Source organism: Macaca mulatta, chromosome 6 (assembly GCF_049350105.2).
Source record: "Macaca mulatta isolate MMU2019108-1 chromosome 6, T2T-MMU8v2.0, whole genome shotgun sequence".
Lineage (NCBI taxonomy): Eukaryota > Metazoa > Chordata > Mammalia > Primates > Cercopithecidae > Macaca > Macaca mulatta.
In genome coordinates this window covers 79,930,540-79,952,587 of record NC_133411.1, presented here as the reverse complement: position 1 = coordinate 79,952,587, position 22,048 = coordinate 79,930,540, and the positions used below count along the sequence as shown (strand labels likewise).

At 38.3% G+C, this 22,048-nt stretch overlaps 1 protein-coding gene across 4 annotated transcripts; it reads left to right on the top strand.

The window, feature by feature from the left end:
• The first annotated feature begins 39 nt into the window (after positions 1 to 39).
• ANKRA2 (ankyrin repeat family A member 2) lies at positions 40 to 21,650 on the top strand. 4 transcript variants are annotated; one of them, XM_078004009.1, is made up of 10 exons: positions 40 to 570; positions 2,725 to 3,117; positions 4,723 to 4,881; positions 8,299 to 8,364; positions 10,396 to 10,493; positions 10,995 to 11,120; positions 11,591 to 11,657; positions 12,561 to 12,641; positions 19,455 to 19,589; positions 20,628 to 21,650. In XM_078004009.1, the coding sequence occupies exons 2-10, from the start codon at positions 2,829 to 2,831 to the stop codon at positions 20,741 to 20,743; spliced, it is 1,137 nt and encodes a 378-aa protein (XP_077860135.1). In that variant the 5' UTR covers positions 40 to 570; positions 2,725 to 2,828; the 3' UTR covers positions 20,744 to 21,650. The 4 variants fall into 4 exon arrangements, with proteins under 4 accessions (XP_077860135.1, XP_077860136.1, XP_014995685.1 ...); XM_078004010.1 differs by having other exon boundaries at positions 2,725 to 3,130; XM_015140199.3 differs by lacking the exons at positions 19,455 to 19,589; positions 20,628 to 21,650 and adding an exon at positions 13,195 to 13,854 and having other exon boundaries at positions 2,725 to 3,130.
• Positions 21,651 to 22,048: the final 398 nt, after the last annotated feature.

The window sequence follows — 22,048 nt, the reverse complement described above, 5'->3', positions numbered from 1 at the left end:
GCAACCCGGCGGCGCGGAGGCGAGTCAGGTGGGCGGGGCGATCTGGAGCAGGAGGCGTGACCGGAGGGCGAAATTGGGGCTTCCTCTGCTCTGGTGACCCAGAACCGTCAACTGAAATGACCCTATCTGTGTAGTACTCCGGCAGGATGGGCCTTGGAGCGTAAAGGCGGCAAAAAAAATAAAAAAAAGGAGAGAGAGACAAAGAAAAGAAAACCTGAAAATCTCAGCTGCACTGCCACAGAACGTTTTTCAGCCAGAAGGCGAAAGAAGAAATCGGAAGTGACGTCGCGGCCAAAACAAGCCCGGGCTTGGAGGCCTGTACTGAAGCTGGCCTCAGATGGGAAGGCTCCACTCGCTGTCTGCTGTCGTCGGTGGTCGCGAGACCCTGCACTCTCACCGGGTCGGCCTCCAGCCCCCGTGTCCGGGATCCGCTCGCCGCGGATGAGCGAGAGTTTCTTCCTGGGACTTTTCGGGCACAGCTGGCGGGTGGCTACAGAACGGACTTCCTTTCCTACAAGAGTCTCCCCTCCAGCGGGCTCCTGTCTCGGGACGCTGGGACACCTGTAGCCTGTGAGGCATCATTTATTTTCATAGCACCTTCCTCTCCTTGTAGGATAATTCCAGAATCAGGAAGAAACGAGGGGCTCCTGTTATTAGCATCCGCAGGAACTAGCATAGCTGCTCACTTTATCTCCTTAGACTCTCTATCCCTTCATCCCTGGGCTCTGACAGATCGAGGTGAACCTAGCTATCTATTTAGCCTTACCCCCTTTTTCTCACCACCTCCTCTTCTAAGTCGTGTTTACCTCACCCCCCGCCACCCTCACCCCCGCCTCCCTCTCCTGTTCTTCAAAATTTTGTCTTACCAATCAACTTTGCTTCTCCTCGCATTAGACTGCTGTGCCAAGATAAGCGTTCTTTTTCCACCCACCCCCTTCCCCTAAACACATTTGCTATTCGCCTCTCGAAGACCTGTAATTCCATCTATAAACCTTGATTTGTAACATGGAAACTGTTTAGAGCTGGAAAGAATATTAGAAAGGCCTATTTCAACACCTTTTTATAATAGGTGAATTTCAGAAAACTTGTATTATTTATTTGTCCAGGATTGCCCAGCTCTTTAGTAGCGATGTTGGGAGTGGAAAGCCAGGTCTAATCAGCAAATGTTAGAAATCGAAAAAAGAGTATGGAAAAAATTATTAAAGTTAAGATCAGAAAACATTTACGGAGCACCTGGTAGGACCAAGTACTGTTTTGTGTGCAGAGATTGGTAAGAGTGGTCCCCATCCTAGGGGAGTTTTCAATTTAGATTTATGTAAATGGTCAAGAAAATGGTAAATGCTAAAATACAGATATATGCAGGGCACTCAGCTTAGGGGAGTTGCACTTAGCCAACTGCTGGATAGGAAAAAGGGGGAGATGGTTCTTCCCTCAGGAAACACAGTTGGGATTGTCCAGTACTTTTTAAGACGCATGGACTAATGCATTGCACATCCATCTCCCTTTGAATCTCTGAACTTACTTTCTTTTCTGGTTTCCTTCTTTTAGCCGAAATGTATTAACCTTCTTCCTGCCTTTTTTTTGTTTTTTTTTTTTCCTTACTATACTATGTGTTATTTATTCAACTCTCTCTTGGAGGTTTTGGCTTTGTTCAGTGCTGCCTCATTATTAAAATTAATGGTCAGAGTGATGGAGTCAGAAGAGCTGAGTAAGCCCTCATAATTCATGAGCTTCCTTTTTCTCCTCTCCTAGGTGGACATATGATTATCTGACCTGCCTACTCAAAGGATTATTACAAGGATTAATCTTTGAAAATGTTTTTAAAATTGTCAAAGGTGGTTATCTGTAAATGTAGGGTTTGGTGACCCTTGCTCCACTGTGATCCTAATGCATTTTTCTTTTAATTCAAATTCCAATTTTATAACACCCTGCACCCTCTCAAAACTTCTAAGAGGCAATAAACCCTAACGTGAAAAAATTAACTGGATGTTATTAATTGCCTTCCTGTCCCAAATGATAATGTATCTAAGACAATTATACATCTTGGAAAGCCAATCCATAATCTACCTACTTTATTTTTCATGAAACCTACATTAAGTTGCTAATGCTTAATCTGAACAAAAATTGATAAATGTACCTTCAGTTCAAGAAAACCAAAGTTTTGTAAAGTCTTTCACGGTCTAGGAATCACAGGTGTTACAGATAACAATGCCAATAAACTTGGATACAACATGAATTATATCATTTCTAAATTCAAACTAAGGGCCACCTATATAAACATAACATATTAAAGAACTAACCTGAGGTAAGAAGTTAAAGTTTATTTTCATTGTTAGCCTGATCTTTTATCCATTTGGCAATATTCAGATATAGGAAATGGGAGAAACAGTAACTAAAATTTATTGGAATTTAATGATGGAGGTGAGAATGTCACTGTCCAGTATTTCATTTGGTCTTTACCAGAACCCTGTAAGGTTAATGGTGGTATCCCTATTTTATAAACGACACGGAAACTCAGAGGGATTGAGTAAGTTATACAGGTCACACAGCTAATTAATGGCAAAGCTTGGATACATACTCAGGTTTCTCTACCTCTGAACATTATATGCTTTCCATTATGTGTAGGTGCTTTCAAGAGCATTGTTTCGATACTTGATTGATTATTTTGTGTATTTTTACCTAAGTTGATAGAATACTTTTAATTTTCTAATTTTTTTCTTTCAGATTTTTAAATATCCAAATTCCAAGAATACACTGGATACTGCTCTTATAAAACCAAGAGGAAATCATGAAGAAATGTTTTAATTACTGAAACTACAGTTGAAATCATGGCTACATCAACAAATCTGGATATTGGAGCCCAGCTTATAGTGGAAGAGTGTCCCAGCACTTATAGCCTAACTGGCATGCCAGACATTAAAATAGAACATCCACTGGACCCAAATTCAGAAGAAGGGTCAGCTCAGGGTGTTGCCATGGGAATGAAATTCATATTGCCTAACCGATTTGATATGAATGTGTGTTCTCGATTTGTGAAGTCCTTAAATGAAGAAGATAGTAAAAATATTCAAGATCAGGTTAATTCTGACCTGGAGGTGGCATCTGTCCTATTTAAAGGTTGAAAGTTATGGTATAAATATCTGCATTTGTTTTTGTTTTTGTGTATTTGGGTTTTTTCCCCAATCATGAAATTTTGAGTTTGGGAAGACAGTTTAGAAGTCATTTTTTAATATGATTTTCTGGAATCTCACAGAAGCCAAATTAAAATAATTTCAGATTATATAATATTTAAAGGAAGTACATGTTGATTTTTTTAAAAACTTCTTTTTTAATATTTGTTTACAAATTCCCTAATGAAGTTCCCTATTGTTCCTTTAAAAATCATAGGGCTGAGCACGGTGGCTCATGCCTGTAATCCCAGCACTTTGGGAGACCGAGGCGGGCAAATCACTTGAGGTCAGGAGTTCAAGACCAGCCTAGCCAACATGGTGAAACCTCGTCTCTACTAAAAATACAAAAATCAGCCAGGCGTGGTGGGACACACCTGTAATCCCAGCTACTCAGGAGGCTGAGGCACGAGAACTGCTTGAACCAGAGAGGCGGTGGTTGCAGTGAGCTGAGATTATGCCACTGCACTCCAGCCTGGGCAACAGAGTGAGACTCTGTCTCAAAAAATAAAATCATAAGAAAAAAAATTCGTGTTCCTTTTAGAAATGAATTAGTGTAATATCCCTTCCTGAATATTCCTGTTCTATGAATATTTAATGTGCATTTACTTTCTATGCTTTAATGCATTGAAGTCTGTCATCATGCCCTAGATTTGCTTTTTTTTTTTTTTTTTTTTGAGACGGAGTCTTGCTCTGTCGCCCAGGCTGGAGTGCAGTGGCGCGATCTCGGCTTACTGCAAGCTCCGCTCCCCGGGTTCACGTCATTCTCCTGCCTCAGCCTCCCGAGTAGCTGGGACTACAGGCGCCCGCCACCTCGCCCGGCAAGTTTTTTGTATTTTTTTAGTAGAGACGGGGTTTCACGGCGTTAGCCAGGATGGTCTCGATCTCCTGACCTTGTGATCCGCCTGCCTCGGCCTCCCAAAGTGCTGGGATTACAGGCTTGAGCCACCGAGCCCGGCCCTAGATTTGCTTTTACAATGATACCCTGAATAATAAAACTATTCTCTTAGGATAACATCACTCAAGATTAATATTTTTTTCCAGAACTTTCACTGTGGTAGTACAGTACAGACTTTTTTTTTTTTTTTGAGTGGAAGTCTCGCTCTGTTGCCCAGGCTGGAGTGCAGTGGCGAGATCTTGGGTCACTGCAACCTCCACCTCCTGGGTTCAAGCAGTTCTCCTGCCTCAGCCTCCCGAGTAGCTGGGATTACAGGTGTGCACCACCATGCCCAGCTAAGTTTTTGTATTTTTAGTAGAGACGGGGTTTCACCATGTTGGCCAGGCTGGTCTCGAACTCCTGACCTCAGGTGATCCACCTGCCTTGGCCTCCCAAAGTGATGGAATTACAGGCTTGAGCACCATGCGCAGCCTAGATTAACTCGCCACTATGCAAACAAGGAAGTATAGACTTTCTATGATAAAAACAATTTAGTATCACTTGATAAATAGTTTAATTGAAGCTATTATACCTCATGTATTTCTTTTTAAATGTAGCCATTGACATAGAACTCTTACTGAAATGCTTTTAATGTGTTTACATTTGTTTTTTACTTAGCTGAATGCAATATCCATACATCTCCTTCTCCGGGAATTCAAGTAAGGCATGTCTACACCCCATCTACAACAAAGCATTTCTCACCCATAAAACAGTCAACTACTTTAACCAACAAACACAGAGGAAATGAGGTCTCTACCACACCTCTGTTAGCAAATTGTAAGTATTTGCCACTGATGTATTACTATATTCTTAATATAATACTTTCAAGAATTTGACTTTAAAACATTATTTTCATTAAATGCATATTCTTTGGATAAAGAAAATGTTTTATACTACACAATGGAATACTATTCAACCTTAAAAAAGAAGGAAATTCTGTCACTTAGCGACACATGGATGAACCTGGAGGACATTATGCTAAGTGAAATAAGTCAGGCATAGAAAGACAAATACCACATGATCTCACTATATGGGACATCTGGAAAAGTAGAACTCAGTGGAAGTACACAGTAAACTGGTGTTTACCAGAGGCTGGGAGAGGTGAGTAGATGCTGAAAGGGTAGAGATATTGATCAAAGGATACAGAGTTTTAGCTAGACAGGAGGACTACTTAATAACGTATTGTGCACAATGGTGACTATAATAAATATAATGCAGTGAAGGCTGGGCATGGTGGCTTACACCTGTAATCCCAACACTTTGGGAGGCCAAGGCTGGTGGATCGCTTGAGCTCAGGAATTCGAGACTGGCCAGGGCAACACAAACTAAAAATACAAAAAATAAAAAATGCAAAAATTTTTTAAAATAGCCAGGTGTGGTGGTGCATGTCTGTGTTCCCAGCTATTTGGGAGACTGAGGTGAGAGGATCACTTGAACCTGGGAGGAGGAGGTTGCAATGAGCTGAGATTGCACCGTTGTACTCCAGCCTGGGTGACAGAGTGAAACCCTGTCTCAGAAAAATAAAAATAAAAAATAATAATGCATTATATTTTTCAAAATCGCTAAAAGAGTAAATTTTAAATGTTTTCACCACAAAAAAGTAAGTATATGAGGTGATAGATTTGTTAATTGGCTTTAATCATTCCACAATATAAACATATATTAAAATACCCCTTTGTACTCCATAGATATACACAATTATTGTCAATTAAAAATAAATAAATAAATGCATTATACTTAAGTTTTTTGAAAGCTTAAGTGATATCCTGGTAGTTTTAGCAATTGAAAACTTTTTCATATATTATTACATTTTTTAATATTTCACGTGGGGCTAGACACAGTGGGTCACACCTATAATCCCAGCACTTTGGGATACTGAAGTAGGATTACTTGAGCTCAGGAGTTCAAGACCAGCCTAAGCAACATAACAAGACGCCATCTCTACCAAAAAAAATTTTTTAAATTAGCCAGGTGTGGTGGCATGCACCTGTAGTCCCAGATACTCAAGAGGCTAAGGCAAGAGGATCACTTGAGCCCAGGAGGTCAAGGCTGCAATGAGCTGTGATCACGCCACTGCAGCCCAGCCTGAGCAGCAGAGTGAGACCCTGATTCCAATCAATCAATAATAAATAAACAGTTCATGTGTTATATTTCTCTGTTGAGAGAGCAAATACAGATTAAAATATTACGAAAACTTAAAAGTTTTACTATAGAAATCAGTTAATAATGAGATTAAAGATAATAATTCGGAGCCCTTTGAAATTAAAATACAGTCAGTGTTTTCATGTTCTTGGAGTTCAAGGCTTCACATTTTACTTATAAACCAGATCACTGATCAATAAATGATTTTGTAGTAAAAGCTGAGTGATTTGCACTGTAATTTTGAATTTGAATATAATATGAATATGAAACCACCTCTTTTAATACCTTGAATCTACAACTTTTTAAATGTAGAATCATTCTAGAGGAAGTAAAGTTTTTCTATTGAAACTACAAAAATATTCTATGTAGCATAAGTATGTTAAAAAGAGAAAAACAACTATTTGTGTTAGTATTTAACTGTATATATGTTAGTCACTGTATTTGAGAATGTAATATAAATATATCTATATTCTAAAGCATGACAAAATCTGTCTTTTCTTTGGAAACACTAAATCCCTCCTGATTTCTGAGTCACATACTGTAACAGTTGAGCTAGGAAGAATCTTCCTGTAGGACTCTCACCCCACTGTTGGCCGTTTCTGGTTTACTTACATAAATTTGCATAGGACACCAGTTGCTTTTCTTTCTGTAGTAAGGCCATCCAATCATATCATTGAAGTCAATGATCAAATGCTACTAATTTTTAAGGAGAACTCTCCCTACTTGGCATTGTCTTTAAAGAAGTTATCTTAAAATAATCCACTATAGAATTTTTGAGCTAAAAACAAATACCTAAGATCATTTGATTTACATCCCACATTACAGACAAAAATGTTTAAAGTTACCCAAGATCACATAGCTAATCAGCCACAGCTGGGCCTACACTCAAGAATTTATTCTCAGGCCAGGCGCAGTGGCTCATGCCTATAACCCTAGCATTTTGGGAGGCTGAGGCTGGCGGATTGCTTGAGCTCAGGAGTTGAAGACCTGGGCAACATGGCAAAACCCTGTCTCTACAAAAAATATGAAAATTACCCAGACATGGTGGCACCCACCTGTAGTTCCAGCTATTTAGGGGCATGAGGCAGGAAGATCACTTGAGCACAGGAGGTTGAGGATGGGTGACAAATTGAGACCCTGTCTCGAAATAAATAAATAAATTTACTCTCAAGCCTGTTTTTCATTTATGACCTCATTCCTTGTAAAAAGAAAACCCCATAGAGTCTTGAAATAAAAATATTTAAGACCACAATGGGGTCAGTCAATAAAAAGACAAAAAGTGTCTTCCTGTCTTTTAGACCCATCTTCCTCATAAGTTTGGATACAGAAATAGCATTTTAAAAATTAAATACCTAAGCCATTTCTTCAGAATAGATTTCATTGATAATAACAATTTGTAGATTTTTAAAAAAGGCCGAGGCATGGGGGCTCATGCCTGTAATCCCAGCACTTTGGGAGGTCAAGGTGGGAGGATCTGCTTGAGCCCTGGAGTTCAAGGCCAACCTGAGCAACATGACGAAACCTTGTCTCATAAAAATAAAATTGTAGATATCAAAATTACCTTAAGTGAATATGAATCAATTCTCAGATACAGAATGAGTACTTGTAATTTTAGGATACTTTTTTTTTTTTTCTGTCACTCAGACTGGAGTGCAGTGGTGCAATCTCAGTTCACTGCAACCTCTGCTTCCCTGATTCAAGTGATTCCCCCCGCCTCAGCCTCCCAAGTAGCTGGGATTATAGGCGTGCGCCATCACGCCTAGCTAATTTTTGTATTTTTTGTAGAGACAGGGTTTTGCCACATTGGCCAGGCTGGTCTCAAACTCCTGACCTCAAGTGATCCACCTGCCTCTGCCTACCAAGGTGCTGGGATTACAGGCATGAGCGACCGTGCCCAGCCTTAATTTTAGGATACATTTTAAGTTATATTTTTAAAACAGTAAAATTATAGTTTTTGTTTTGGAAAAGAAAATTGTGACACAAACATGAACCCTGGGATGATGCAAGTGTACCCTATAGATAATGCATGAAGTATTTTCTGTACTGTTTCAGCTTTGTCTGTTCACCAGTTGGCTGCTCAGGGAGAGATGCTGTATCTGGCTACTCGTATCGAACAAGGTAATAGCCTATTTAAAAATATTTAAACAAATTCAGTAGGATTTATTAGATTTGTTATTTTATTTTAATATAAGAAAGTATAAAGACAAAAACAAATAGTTACATAAACTCACCAGGCAGATAACCCAATGGATAGTAAAAAAAAAAAAAGGAATATAAAATGTAAAAGTTCCTTTACCACCCTTGCCTTTTCCCCAAAAGCAAACATTATAAGTTTCTTACATTTTCAGAAAATTTTTATGGAAAACGTTTCTATTTGTGTTTCAGGTTATGTGTGAGAATGTGTATGTGCTTGTTACTTACACAAAAGGCAAAATATGCACTACATTGCACCATTTTACACTGAATACTGTGGAGAGCTTTCTATATAAGCACATATTAAAGACCTGTTTTATTGTTTTTCTAGTTCCGTAAGTGTGCATTGTATTGCATGTACATGTTCTATGTTATTTGTTTTAACTGCCCCCCCTTAAGTTTTAGGTTTATACTTAAAACTTAAAGTATATCTATAGGGCAGATTCCCACAAGTAGATTTGCTGAGTCAAAGGGTGTGTGTGTATGTGTGTATATATATACATACATACATATATACATGTATATGCATATATACATACATATATATACATACAACTTATACATGTAAATATATAACATATATATCTAAAACCAGATGTATGTCCTTACACCAGAGCTAGAGTTTCTGTTTCCCCATGCCCTCACTGATATAGGATATTAGCAGACTCCAAATTTTGCTAATCTGACGGGTGAAAAATGGCATCTCAGAGTAGTTTCATTTACATTTTTTAAGTTATGGTCTACTGGAATTTTTTGTGTGTGAACTGCCTGCTATATACTGGTATGTAAACTCTAAATTAAGGAAATTAGCTTTTTGTTGTTGTTTATGTTGCATATATTGTTCCCCAGCTTGTCATTTTTCCTTTGACTTCCTTTATGAAGTTCTGAAAGCATAACATTTGTAAGTCATAAATTTATTTTCTTCTTTGTGACTTCTGGATTTTATATCTTTCTTAGAAAGGATTTCCCATTTTAAGATTATAAATAAATTCACTCATTCCTTATTCTAGAACTTCTGGGGCTTCCTTTTTACATTTCAATCTTTAACTCACATGGAATATGTTTTGTTGTAATGAAGTAAAGATTGAGCTGTATTTTTATTTTCATGCTTTAAAAGTTAGCCAGTTGTCCCAAAACTGTTTATTGAATACAGGGAGTCTGATCAAAGAGTTTTATTTTGCTTAATCACATCATTTTTATAAGAAAGACTTAATCATTATATTTCTGTTTGTTTATGAATATTTGGAGGCTTCTTCAATCTACTAAATAAATTTAGAGACAAGGCTGTGGACTTAATAACTAGTAGACAATCTAGGGAAGAAAATGGGGTTCAAGGTAGAATTGCATGGTACTGTATTTGAGACTATTCTTCATTCACATTATATTATCTGTCATCCACATAACATCGTGTTAGCAAACCACAAGAATGAGAGAAATTCACAGGCAGCAATGTTAGCTATGGAGTAGAAGATAGCTTTAATAAGATTCAGTAAGTTTATGTATTTCTGTAATGCTGAGGGCTATCATATAATCTCATTTTTATTATGATCCTCCCAACTGTACGTCGAGGTAAGCAAGGAATTCTGTATATTGAAGAAATTAAGTGTCTTGCCCAGGGTCACATGGCTAGAAAGTGACAGAGCCAGAATTCAAACTCTGGTCTCCTGATTCTGAGACCAGTATTCTTTTGACTGCCTTGTACCTGGCATTATGTCATGTCTGGTAGTTTGTACTTTAAGTAATATGTTATCTGAACCCGGCTATGTACACTGAGGCATATTTTAATACATTCAGACTACAAATTACAACAACATGCAATAGGACACCAATCAAAAGTCAGCAAAAAGTGAACTTTGTTAAGTATTATAATCAACTCTTCGGAATGCCAGTTTTTCATAGTGATATTAAGATGTGGTTGTTAAATTAGATCACAAAAATTGCTTTTCTTTTAAATAGAAAATGTTATCAATCACACGGATGAAGAAGGATTTACTCCTCTGATGTGGGCTGCAGCACACGGGCAAATAGCTGTGGTAGAGTTCCTACTTCAGAATGTAAGGAAAATGCCTCAGAAAATGTATATGTATAGTTACTTAAGTTCAGTTAAGTCATTAGTAGAGTTTTTATATATCCAGCCAGCTAGGTATAATGGTAGAGGCTACCAAAAAAAGTTTAATGCTTTTCATATTCTCGTGGAACTTGGATCTAGTTGGGAAGGCAAGACTAATCATACATGCAACAGTAAGAAATAATTTGATGCCCAGACCTTTCTAAGTCCCACGGGAACAGAAGTACTGTCAGCTTTAAAGGAGAGGGCTTCATGGAGGAGCTGTGACTTGACTCCAGAATGAAAGGATAATTAGGATTGATACAGGACAGAGGAAGGAAGGCATCCAGGCAATCTCAATAAAAGCATCCATGAGTAAAAGTTTTCATTATTTCTATATTAAGCCCAGAACATTACCAGGCCTAGTGTTTTACTATAATTATTGTAGACAAGGATAACAATATTCTTGTTTAATTGAGAAGTCTTTTATCTCTACTTCCCATATCAGGGTGCTGATCCCCAACTTTTAGGAAAAGGTCGAGAAAGTGCACTGTCGTTGGCCTGTAGTAAAGGCTACACAGATATTGTCAAAATGCTGCTTGATTGTGGAGTTGATGTAAATGAATATGATTGGGTAAGTTTGTGATACTACATTTAAAATTACTCTAACAAGTTTTAGAATTTGTTTGGTTCAGGAGAGATGCAGTAAGTTTTATTAAAGAAGAAATAGACTGGGCATGGTGATGTACGCCTGTAGTCCCAGCTGCTTGGGAGGCTGAAGCAGGAGGATGGCTGGAGCCCAGAAGTTTGAGGCTGCAGTGAGCTATGATTGCACCACTGCACTCCAACCTGGGTGACACAGACCCTGTTTCTAAAAAATAAATCAAAGAATAAATAAAGAAGAATAATTAATTAGCTAAATACCTAGAAGAAAAAGTGAATATCACAGACTCAATTATTAGTTCTGATTTAAGTATCCTTCACAAAATATTAAAATTACTTTAAATGATTGTATGTCCAATTCTAGTAAAACTTCTCACAGCAGCATTAAATTACTTGAGTCTTGCTCACCCTGAAAAACTGAATTGCCTTTTTGTTTTGCAGAATGGAGGAACACCTCTGCTTTATGCTGTACATGGAAATCATGTGAAATGTGTAAAGATGCTCTTAGGTAAGCAGATGAAAGTGAATACTATTTAGAAAATGCCATGTGAGGACTTGATTTTATTTTTTCAACCTGGCCTCCCCTGGTGCTACTCAGGAGAATCGTTAACTATTGTTAAATACATGAATCTTGCTGCTCTTCACCCCTAGAGCACCTGCTACCATAAAGTTGCCCATGTGAGAAGCAGCTCCATCACATACCACACTTGCAATTGGACCTTATGTCCTTGTTGCTTTCACTGGGGGGGTCACATGTGAATCCACTATGTGGCCGGGCACAGTGGCTCATGCCTGTAATCCCACACTTTGGGAGGCCAAGGTGGGTGGATTACTTGAGGTCAGGAGTTCAAACCAGTCTGGCCAACATGGTGAAACCCCATCTCTACAAAAAATATAAAAATTAGCCAGGCAGGTGGGCGCCTGTAATCCCAGCTACTCAGGATGCTAAGGCAGGAGGATCGCTTGAACCCCAGGGGCAGAGGTTGCAATGAGCCGACACTGCACCGCAGCATTCCAGCCTGGGCGATGGAGCAAGGCTCTGTCAGGGGGGAAAAAAAAAGAAGAAAAGAAAATGAATTCACTATTGTTTTCTTTCTACAGTGTCCTTACGCATGAGCTTTATCTTTTTTTTTTTTTTTTTTTGAGACGGAGTCTCGCTCTGTTGCCCAGGCTGGAGTGCAGATGAGCTTTATCTTTAACTGTGTATGAGTTTCAGCTACTCCAGAGGATGCTGTTTGTTTGAAGTGTCTTCCCTCCAATCCACTAAAATAAATTCTGAGTACCCCATGCATTCTGTACTTTGTCAGACTATCCTAAAAACATTCTCCAAACTATTTCTACATGAGCCAATAATAGACAAACATACCTGCATTTTCATTTCATTTATGTAGATTTTTCTATTTTGGTATAGAAAGTGGGGCTGACCCAACAATTGAAACTGACTCTGGATATAATTCTATGGATCTAGCTGTAGCCCTGGGCTATAGAAGTGGTAAGTATGTCGAACTCTTGTGTCTCATCTTAGTAAAGCTCTGTAAATAGTATAAGCCAGTACTCCAAACCATCTTCATCACTGTAATCCTAAAACATGTTATCCCAACTCCTGACATACACTTTTAACTTTGGGAAAAGTCCACAAATTCCTATAAAGTCTAGAAATAAGTTTGTTACTATACTTTTCACCAACTCAAATACTTAGTTACCGGAGGATAAGTGCATACATGTTTATAAGATTTATTTCATATTTTGATAGCAAACCATTTATAGGGCAACCTTAGGATAATCTTGTATTCTGGACTCTACTTCAGTTTCAGAAATACAGAAACCAAGATACAACGTCCAGTAACTTGGACAGTTCCTCAGGGACAGACTAAGTTTCCCAAGTTTTTTAAAGTTTTGCATTGTATTATCGCCCTCAGACTATGCATGTATCCTGCTTAGAAATAACTTTATTTTAGGAAAAGATTGGGGATAAGTTAAATTTGATAGTTTTTTAAGAAATTTATAGTCAGTGTGCTGTAATCTTGATTACCTATCTGTTCTAGTTCAACAGGTTATTGAGTCACATTTGTTGAAGCTGCTTCAAAATATCAAGGAGTAGACACATTCATCAGAAAATGTCTGCCCTTTTGTTTACTTGGTCCTTATAAGTGATAGTTTTGTTTACTTATAAATTTTTACCTCAGTTGCAATATTTACTGGTTTTTAGTAGGTTTTAATAAATATTTCTCTGAGTGATTCACTGGTTTATAATAAATTTAATACCCTTTTTATAACTATGTTTTACTGTGTATTTAAAATTATAAATTAATGTTTCATGGCATGTAAATTTTTATGGTACAGATAGTTATCATCGGTCTTTGTATCAAGTGCTGTAATTTGACATTTTCAGAAATTATTCTACCCTAGTCATCTTCACTCATGTATTAAGTCATTCACTTTATATAGGGTTTGTTATAAATCCCTAGAAAAAAATTGTTCTTATTGTTGAATTAAAAAGTGCACAGTGTGATTGTTTACAAAATGATATTATAAATAAATAAAATACTTTGTCTGTCAGTTTGCATAATACTTTTTTTAAGTATACGAGATTATTAGAGATTTCTTTAGGATTTTTAATTTCACCCTTCTGTCCTGCCGTAATACTTCATTAGATCAAACAATATATGTAATTAAAATAAACTGAATCTAAGTCAATCAACAAAGACTTACTGTCATTTCTAGAAGTATATTTAGAATATTTTTCTCTTTTAAGGAAGTTTTTCAGTAGGAAAAGACCTCTGTGAAGAGAAGTCAGTTCTTCAGTACAAGTGAGATATTCTCTAATGGCACAAAGGGAGCACTATAAATCCGTGTTTCACAGAAGCCGTGAAGAGCGAGCCGTGGGTGCAGGGGCCTTTGAAAACAGTATGCTGAGAATAGATAGGGCTCAAGGACAGTATCTCCAATTGAACTTTTAATGAACTCCCGTAGGCGCCAAGAAGGCGGGCAGATAAGGAAGAGCATAGAAACAAAGAACTGAGTAGAAGGTTACATCTGGGAAAAGAAAGTTTGTTTTGCATTGCATTCTTTCTGCTGACGTGGGGTTTATGGAGTATAAATAAAGTGAGGCGGAGGCTCTGAGCGCGGCCGCCATGTTCTCTGTGTGTCTTTGTCTTTTGTGTGTTCTTTCATTCTCCACCACCCCCGGCACGGACCCCAACAAGTGGCGCAGGGAGCAGGGTCAGCACAGGTGAGTAGGGGAGAACAAGAAGGGGAACCCCCTAGGAGCGGGTAAGGCTCGGATATTGTTAAGGGGAACCTTCTTAAGCTTTCATTATGGGAATTCCATCTCTCTGGCCTCAGAATATTTATGGCTGTTTCAAGGACTGTTGCTGTCTATGGGAGTAGAAGTGAAAGAAAAAGACTTTGAAGCGATTGTTTGCCCATGTTGAACAACATTGTTACTGGTTTCAGTATCAGACTAAAGTGCAGCTGAATCGGGAAAAAATGGTTACAGGTAGTAAAAGCTCTGCTTAGAGCGCTCCAGTTAGGGAATATTATGCCTCTAAAATTGTGGACCTTGTGTAACTCTATCACTCAGACATTAGAGTTACTTGAGACTGATTCGGAGTGTGGTAACGTAGCCACAGGAGGAAAGGTATCTGAGGATTTGGAAAAATAAAATAAATCTGAAATGGAGCCCATTTGTGCCAGGGTAGCAAAAGGGGGAGAGGAGAAAAAGCCAGCTCTTCCTTCTTCTAAGGGAAATTCTGACATGCAGTGTATTATGGAAATGCTTCAACTAATATTACAGATACATTTTTCTAATTCACCTTTGTGAGCTTTCCCTGTTTCTTTTCCTTCCGCCCTGTTAAAAGAGGATTTTCCAGTGCCTCCAACCCCCAGGCTTCCTTATCTTTACCTTTGTTTGGCAAAGTTTTCTCAGTGCCTTGCCCGCCATTGGGGGAGGGAGAGAAGAGAAAAAAAAAAAAATTTTAAGGAGCTGGATCTGTTTCCAATTATTTGTGCTTCTTTTGCTCCTAATGCTCAGTTTTCAAATGGTGGCAATAATGTCCAATTCAATGCCTTACAAATTAAATTTTTAAAAGAAATGAAAGCTGCCATTTCTAACTATGAACCCCTATCCTTGGTCTTCTTGATATTTTTTCATCAGAAAATTTGATAATTCCTGTAGACTGGAAGACTTTGGGGAAGGCTTTTCTCGATCGTTCTCAGTGGTTACAATTGCACAGCTGGTAAATGAACAAGGTGCATGTACAGGCTAGAAAAAATGTTACATGTGATCCCCCAGGAGCCACTGAGGAACAACTCACAGGCACGGGCCAATATGCTACTCTTAATGCTCAGGCTGGTCTAGATGATGTTGCCCTTACTCAAATAAAGACTTTGTTTTTAAGGGCCTAAAATAAGGTAGAGATAACAGGAAAATCTTCCCTTTCCTCTGTGAAGATTTTACAGGGCACAAATGAACAATATCCAGATTTCGTAGCCCGTCTTCAGGATGCTGTCTTGAAAATTGTGGGTGCTGACCTTGCTTCAAAAATTTTGTTACAAACGTTGTCTTTTAAAAATGCTTATGCTGACTGTCAAAAATTGTTAAAATCGTTAAAGGCCAATGGGGCCAATTTAGATAAGTATATTAAAACTTGTGTTAGTGTTGGAGGGGCTATTTATAATGCTCAATTATTTGCTGGAGCTTTGTCTAAAGCCTTAAAAGGAAATAACAAATAAGGTGTTTGCTTTCAGTGTGGTAAACCTAGACATTTCAAAAAAGAATGTCATAAAAATTGAACACTTTTATCCCTCAAGGCAGAAAGCTGCCTTCAGAGGTGTACAAATGTTGTGGTAAAGGTCGACATTGGACAAATAAATGTCGTTTCAAAACTGATAAAAGTGGAAATTTACTGTCTCCTCTCCTGGGAAATGGGAGCCGTGGCCCACAGGCTTGGGGCCCCAACAATTTATGTCACCAGGTCTGAAAATGTAGTTGGTTTATCAGTCTTTACAAATGAGAAATATAAGAAAGGAAAAGAATGCACAAACTAACTAGGTTTCTTGTAATAAATCACTAAACTAGTCAAAGGACCAAAAAAATACAAGATCAGCGTGACTCTGAAGGATGTGAGATTATGGTTCTGCACTTGTTACATTAAAGAGCTAAAATAAATAGACGTAATATTAACAATAATAACAGTAATAATAGCCATAGTATACTGAGTACTTACTATGTGTCCACTACTGTGAAAAAATCTTCACTTGCATTTAGTTCTTCCAACATCCCTTTAAGGCTGACAAATTTTATAATTATTACCATTTTGTAGACAGGAAAACAGAGTTAAGACAGTTTTATAAATGTATCCAAGGTCATATAGCTATTATATTTTGAAAATATGACTTTCTGTCCCCAGAGCTTACATGCTTAACCCTTTCCTCTAGACTGATCTATAAAGTACAAAATTGGTAGTCACCCTCCTTGGAATAATCGGAGGAAAGAAAAATCAATAAGTAAAAGTTGTATCTCAGCACCAGATCCAATCCCAATTTCAAGTACCCATTTAGCCTTGGATTATTGACTGAATCTGCATACAATACCCATTGAGCAATGGCCTACAACATCAAGGAATAAATTCAAGTCCTCCTTAAGGATCCCACACCTTACCCCAGTTTCTCAACCTTATGCGGCAACTAAGCAGAGCGCCGCTGCTGACTTAGCTATTACTCAGCCTTATACTTTGTCTCCTAATAGAGGAGTATATAAATTAGCTATTAGAGTATGTGGCCCTTTGCCAAAAGGACATGATGTTACTAATAAAATTCTTATTATGTTCAAGTCTCACAATTTATATGCCTAGAGGCAGGGGAACGTATTCTCAATAGGAAGGGTCTGGTAGCACAGAAAAAACTGTTTTTTGGGAAACTTTAGTTTCTAATCAAAAGCCCTTATGTTCATTGCATATTAATGAAATAGTTTTTAAGGGGTTAATTGATACGGGGGTGAATATGTCTATTATTTGTTTAAATTAGTGGCCTATACAATGGGAAAAAAGACAAGTTTCAGTTATACTCACTGGCTTGGGTGCTGCTTCTGTGATTTATCAAGACGTAGAACCTTTAACCTGTGTCGGTCCTAAAGGTCAACAAGGTCAAGTGTTTTTTTTTTATTATTTTTATATTGTTCCTATCAATATTAATTTTTGGGAACAAGATCTTTCACAACAATTTGCTGCTTTTTTAAACATTCCTTATATTTCCTCAGCTGCCAAAAATATGATGTTCAAAATAGGCTACAATCCTTTAAACTCATAGCCACCACTCCTATTTAGGTGAAACAGTGACCATTATTTAAAGAAATACTTAGGACTCTAAAAGAGTAACTCAAAAAACAAATGGCCGAGAGAAATATAAAGCCACGTATTTCTGCATGGAATTCCCATCTTTGTCTTGTCTTAAAACTATAAATGTTTACATTAAACCTAGGGAAAGTTTACAGCCTGGTCTTCCTAATCCTGCCCTTATCCCACAAAGTTAAAAATTAATGGTCATAGATCTCAAAAATTGTTTTTTCTATATTCAGTTACAACCTCAAGATTGTAAAAAGTTTGCCTTTATTATTCCTAAATATAATAATGGACAACCCATTCAAAAATATCAGCAGAAGCTTCTTCCTCAGGGTATACTTAATAGCTCTACTATATGTCAAAAATTCGTACATAGGACTTTAAATCCTGTAAAAAATCAGTTTCCAACTGTGTTAATTTATCATTGTATGGATCTTCTCTGTCCCTGTTTTAATAATTCTCAGCCACTTTCTCGATATCAATGGAAAGTTTTACCTCAAGGTATGTTAAACAGCCCTACCTTGTCTCAAGAACTTGTCCTTTTGCATCATTACAAACTCAGCTTTCTTTCTATTCACTTAATATTGCCCCAGAAAAAAGTCAACTGGATTTTCCTATTCAATATTTAGGTTATACCTTAGGAGCACAAAATATTCGACCCCAAAAAATTCAAAGTCAACGTGATCATTTCAAAATATTAAATGACTTTCAAACGATGCGTCCTGTTTTAGGAATATAACATCTTTTTTCTGTTCTAGAAGGAGACAGTCACTTGGACAACTCACGCCATTTAACTCCTTTGGCTTTACAGGAACTCCAGCTTGTAGAAGAGCAACTTTAAAAGGCCCCTTCCTGATGTTCCCCTTTCCTTTTGTTTATTTCATACTTCACATTCTCCTACAGGAATGATTCATCAGACCAATCGGCCGCTAGAATGGATCTTTTTGTCCAATAAAACATCTAAATGCTTGGCTACTTATATCGATCGTTTAGCTGAACTGATCATCAAAGGACGGCATCACTGTTGACAACTTTGGGGAGGAGATCCTTCCTTAATTATCTCTCAATTCACTCATAGTCAGATCACTTATCTTCTTGCAACTTCTGATTCTTGGCAAGAAGCTTCATCAATCTTGAGTTACAGTTTATCCTTATCCCTCGGTGCAATAGGGAGAATTGTTTGCTATTCTCATGGTCTTACTTGATTTCCCTACTACTGGTTGTAACATTGTTAGTGATTCTCAATACGCCGTTTATGTTACTTCTTATATTTCTCAGGCCACTTTACCTCTTTGTGCTACTTCTTCTCTTCAGAAATTATTTTCTTTGTTATCCTTTACTTTGAGCCAACGTCGAGCTCCTTTATTCATCACTCATCTTCGTTCTCATTCTCAACTTTCTGGACCATTAGTTCATGGTAATACTCAGATTGATTTGCTTTTAATCGGCCACCTACATGCTGCAGAACAAAAATATACTCTACATCACACTAATAGTTCTGGCCTTCAACAATGGTTTCATTTAACTCATAAACAAGCTCGTTCTCTTATTCGAGCTTGTCCTTCCTGTGCTCCTTTGAGCATTCCATCCTTCCATCCTGGGGTTAATCCACGAGGTGTCCCTTCTTTTGGACGATTAAAATGTTCATCATACCATTGATACCTTTTCTCATTTCTGTTATTACTCACCTCTTAGTTTGTTTCGCCATCATGGGCATTCCTCTTATACTTAAAACGGATAATGCCCCTGCTTATGTCTCTCATAAATTACAAGTTTTCTTACAGCAATACAATATTCAACATATCACCGGTATCCCGGGCAACAGTCAAGCTCAAGCCATCATTAAGCACGCAAATTTAACCTTAAAAACTCAACTGCTAAAACAAAAAGGGGGAAATGAGCCCCCCAAAAAACCGGATTTTTTGAAGGTTAACCTTTCTACCTTAATTTTTTTGATTTTGAAGGTTCTTTTTACCTCAATTATTTTTTGAATCAATGGAGACAATTGCAAGACTCTGCTGTCGTAACCCATCTTTCTTCATCTCCCTTGGTGATAGTCCCCGCTGACAATTTAAAGATTTGGTATCCTAATGAAGAAGGTAAGTATGTTCTAGGGCAAGTTCTAAAACAGGGACGGGGCTATGCTCTTGTCCTTACAGGGAGCGGACCTGAGTGGTTTCCTACAAGATGATTGAAACCCTGTTGAAAAGAAAACTGGATTCAGCATGCATTTCTTCTTTTGTTGGATGTGCCTCGGCGGGGGACTTATTTCCCTTAGTGAGGCTTTGTATGAATATTGCACTTATATTCCCTTTCCACCCTTGTATCAGGGAGTCGCCTGGGGAGAGGCGGAAATTAAGGTTTTCACCAATGACACTACTTGGATGCCGTCCCCCTATATAGACAAGGACAATATAGAACAGGAAACGGGAATTATAAACAACACATATCAATTTGGAGTGGAAGAACTTCCAATATGCATGGGAAATAGTTCTCATTGTCTCCAAAAATTGCATGAAGCCTGGGTTGTTCGCTATAATCAGTCATGTGGCTGCTAATACTGTTATTATAATCATACTGTATATAGTAATGAAACTATTCCTAGTTCTTTATCTTTTTGTCCTATTCCAGAGGTTTCTCCTAATATTGAGGTGCTGGAGTGGCAACAATGTCGGGGAAATAAACCCCGGATTTTATTAGAATACAATGGGATGCAAATAACTGATTGAAGTGTGCACGGTGATTTTCAAACAAAATTTAGTCACATACCTTTGAAATGGCACCGGGTAAATAAAAGTATTGCTGCTAACAGTAATGAAACCTTGGTACGGCGTGAAGGAGGCCTAAGTACAGAGTCATCTTTGGAAGTTGTTAGCTGCAGGCAATGCCATTAGCATTTTTGTGGGGAATATGCCCCTTAATCTTTCTAACCCAAATAACTCCTTTCATATTCAGTTATATCGAAATACCTCCTGATATATTATTGCTTGTGTCTGTAAGCCCTACCTATTATTAGCAGGGAATTTGACATGGGATAATGATATGGGGATTGTTAATTGTACAGATACGTGTACATTTTTGTCTTGCCTCAATCATTCCTGGTGGCACAACTTTACTGAGGAAATTTATATCCTCAGGGCTCGTAAGGAAATTTGGCTACCTGTTAACCTTACGCGACCGTGGGGGGCATCACCTCTTGAGACTTATATTTGGACTTCTCTCCAGCGAACCCTCCGTGCCCTTGGACTTATAATTGCCTCGGTGATGAGCCTTGTCGCCATCGTCTCCACTGCGGCCATAGCAGGGCTCGCTCTTCATCAAAGCATACAAAATGCTGAATTTGTGCAGCAATGGCACGAATAATCTCACCGGTTATGGCTTCAACAACGAAACATTGATTCTCAACTTGCTGAAAGATTGGACAACATGGAACAAGCCTTGACATGGCTTGGAGATCAGCTCACTGTCCTCAGTACTCGGATAACATTACAATGTGATTGGAACTCCACTCAATTTTGTGTAACGCCTGTGCTTTTTAACATCTCTCAAAATTGGACCGTAATCCGAAAATTATTAATAGGCCATAAAAATATTAGTTTGGACATCCAAGAGCTCACTCAGAACATTTCCGAAGCATTTCGACAACAACTACATGTGTTGTCCGGAACTGTAACCCTTCAGGAGCTGGGTCAGCGCCTTGTTGCCTTTAACCCATGGACCCAGATGAAGACATGGATTTCTACAATCTCTGGAAGTATATTGCTTTGGGCACTTGGATTGGGTCTACTTCTTTTGGTGATTCGATGCTCCCTCCGTCGCCTCCAAAAACAAAAGAAAACACAAGAACAAATATGGGCTACCTTTTTAGGATTGAGGCAAAACAAAAAAAAAGGGGGGGAAATGCAGGGGCCTTTGAAAACAGTATGCTGAGAATAGATAGGGTTCAAGGACAGTATCTCCAATTGAACTTTTAATGAACTCCCGTAGGCGCCAAGAAGGCGGGCAGATAAGGAAGAGCATAGAAACAAAGAACTGAGTAGAAGGTTACATCTGGGAAAAGAAAGTTTGTTTTGCATTGCATTCTTTCTGCTGACGTGGGGTTTATGGAGTATAAATAAAGTGAGGCGGAGGCTCTGAGCGCGGCCGCCATGTTCTCTGTGTGTCTTTGTCTTTTGTGTGTTCTTTCATTCTCCACCACCCCCGGCACGGACCCCAACAGTGGGTTAGAAGTTGATTTGACCACTGAGTATAGGACTTGACTTAAATCACTTCACCTAGAAAATAGATGTTTTGTCAGTTATGGTACTTGGTTATAAGCCACATAAACTTGATCTAGCTAATCTAAACAGAATGGAAGGATACAGAATGGAAGGGAAAGCTGAAGAAGCAGGCAGTCCCAAGGAATGAAAGGCAGCTAAGGATCTCGGTCAGGAAACCATGGCCAGGCATTTCGGATGCTGTTACTATGATGTTTAGCTTTAAACCCCTTGTTTGTCATTCTGCTCAGGATTTACATTCCCAGGAGGCAGAACTCTGTTAAGCATGGAATATAAATGTA

Coding starts and splice junctions, on each gene's coding strand:
- ANKRA2 (XM_078004009.1), top strand. CDS start 2,829: ATGGCTACATCAACAAATCTGGATATTGGAGCCCAGCTTATAGTGGAA. Junction 8,365..10,395: donor GGCTACTCGTATCGAACAAG/GTAATAGCCTAT, acceptor TCTTTTAAATAG/AAAATGTTATCAATCACACG. Junction 10,494..10,994: donor TAGAGTTCCTACTTCAGAAT/GTAAGGAAAATG, acceptor TTCCCATATCAG/GGTGCTGATCCCCAACTTTT.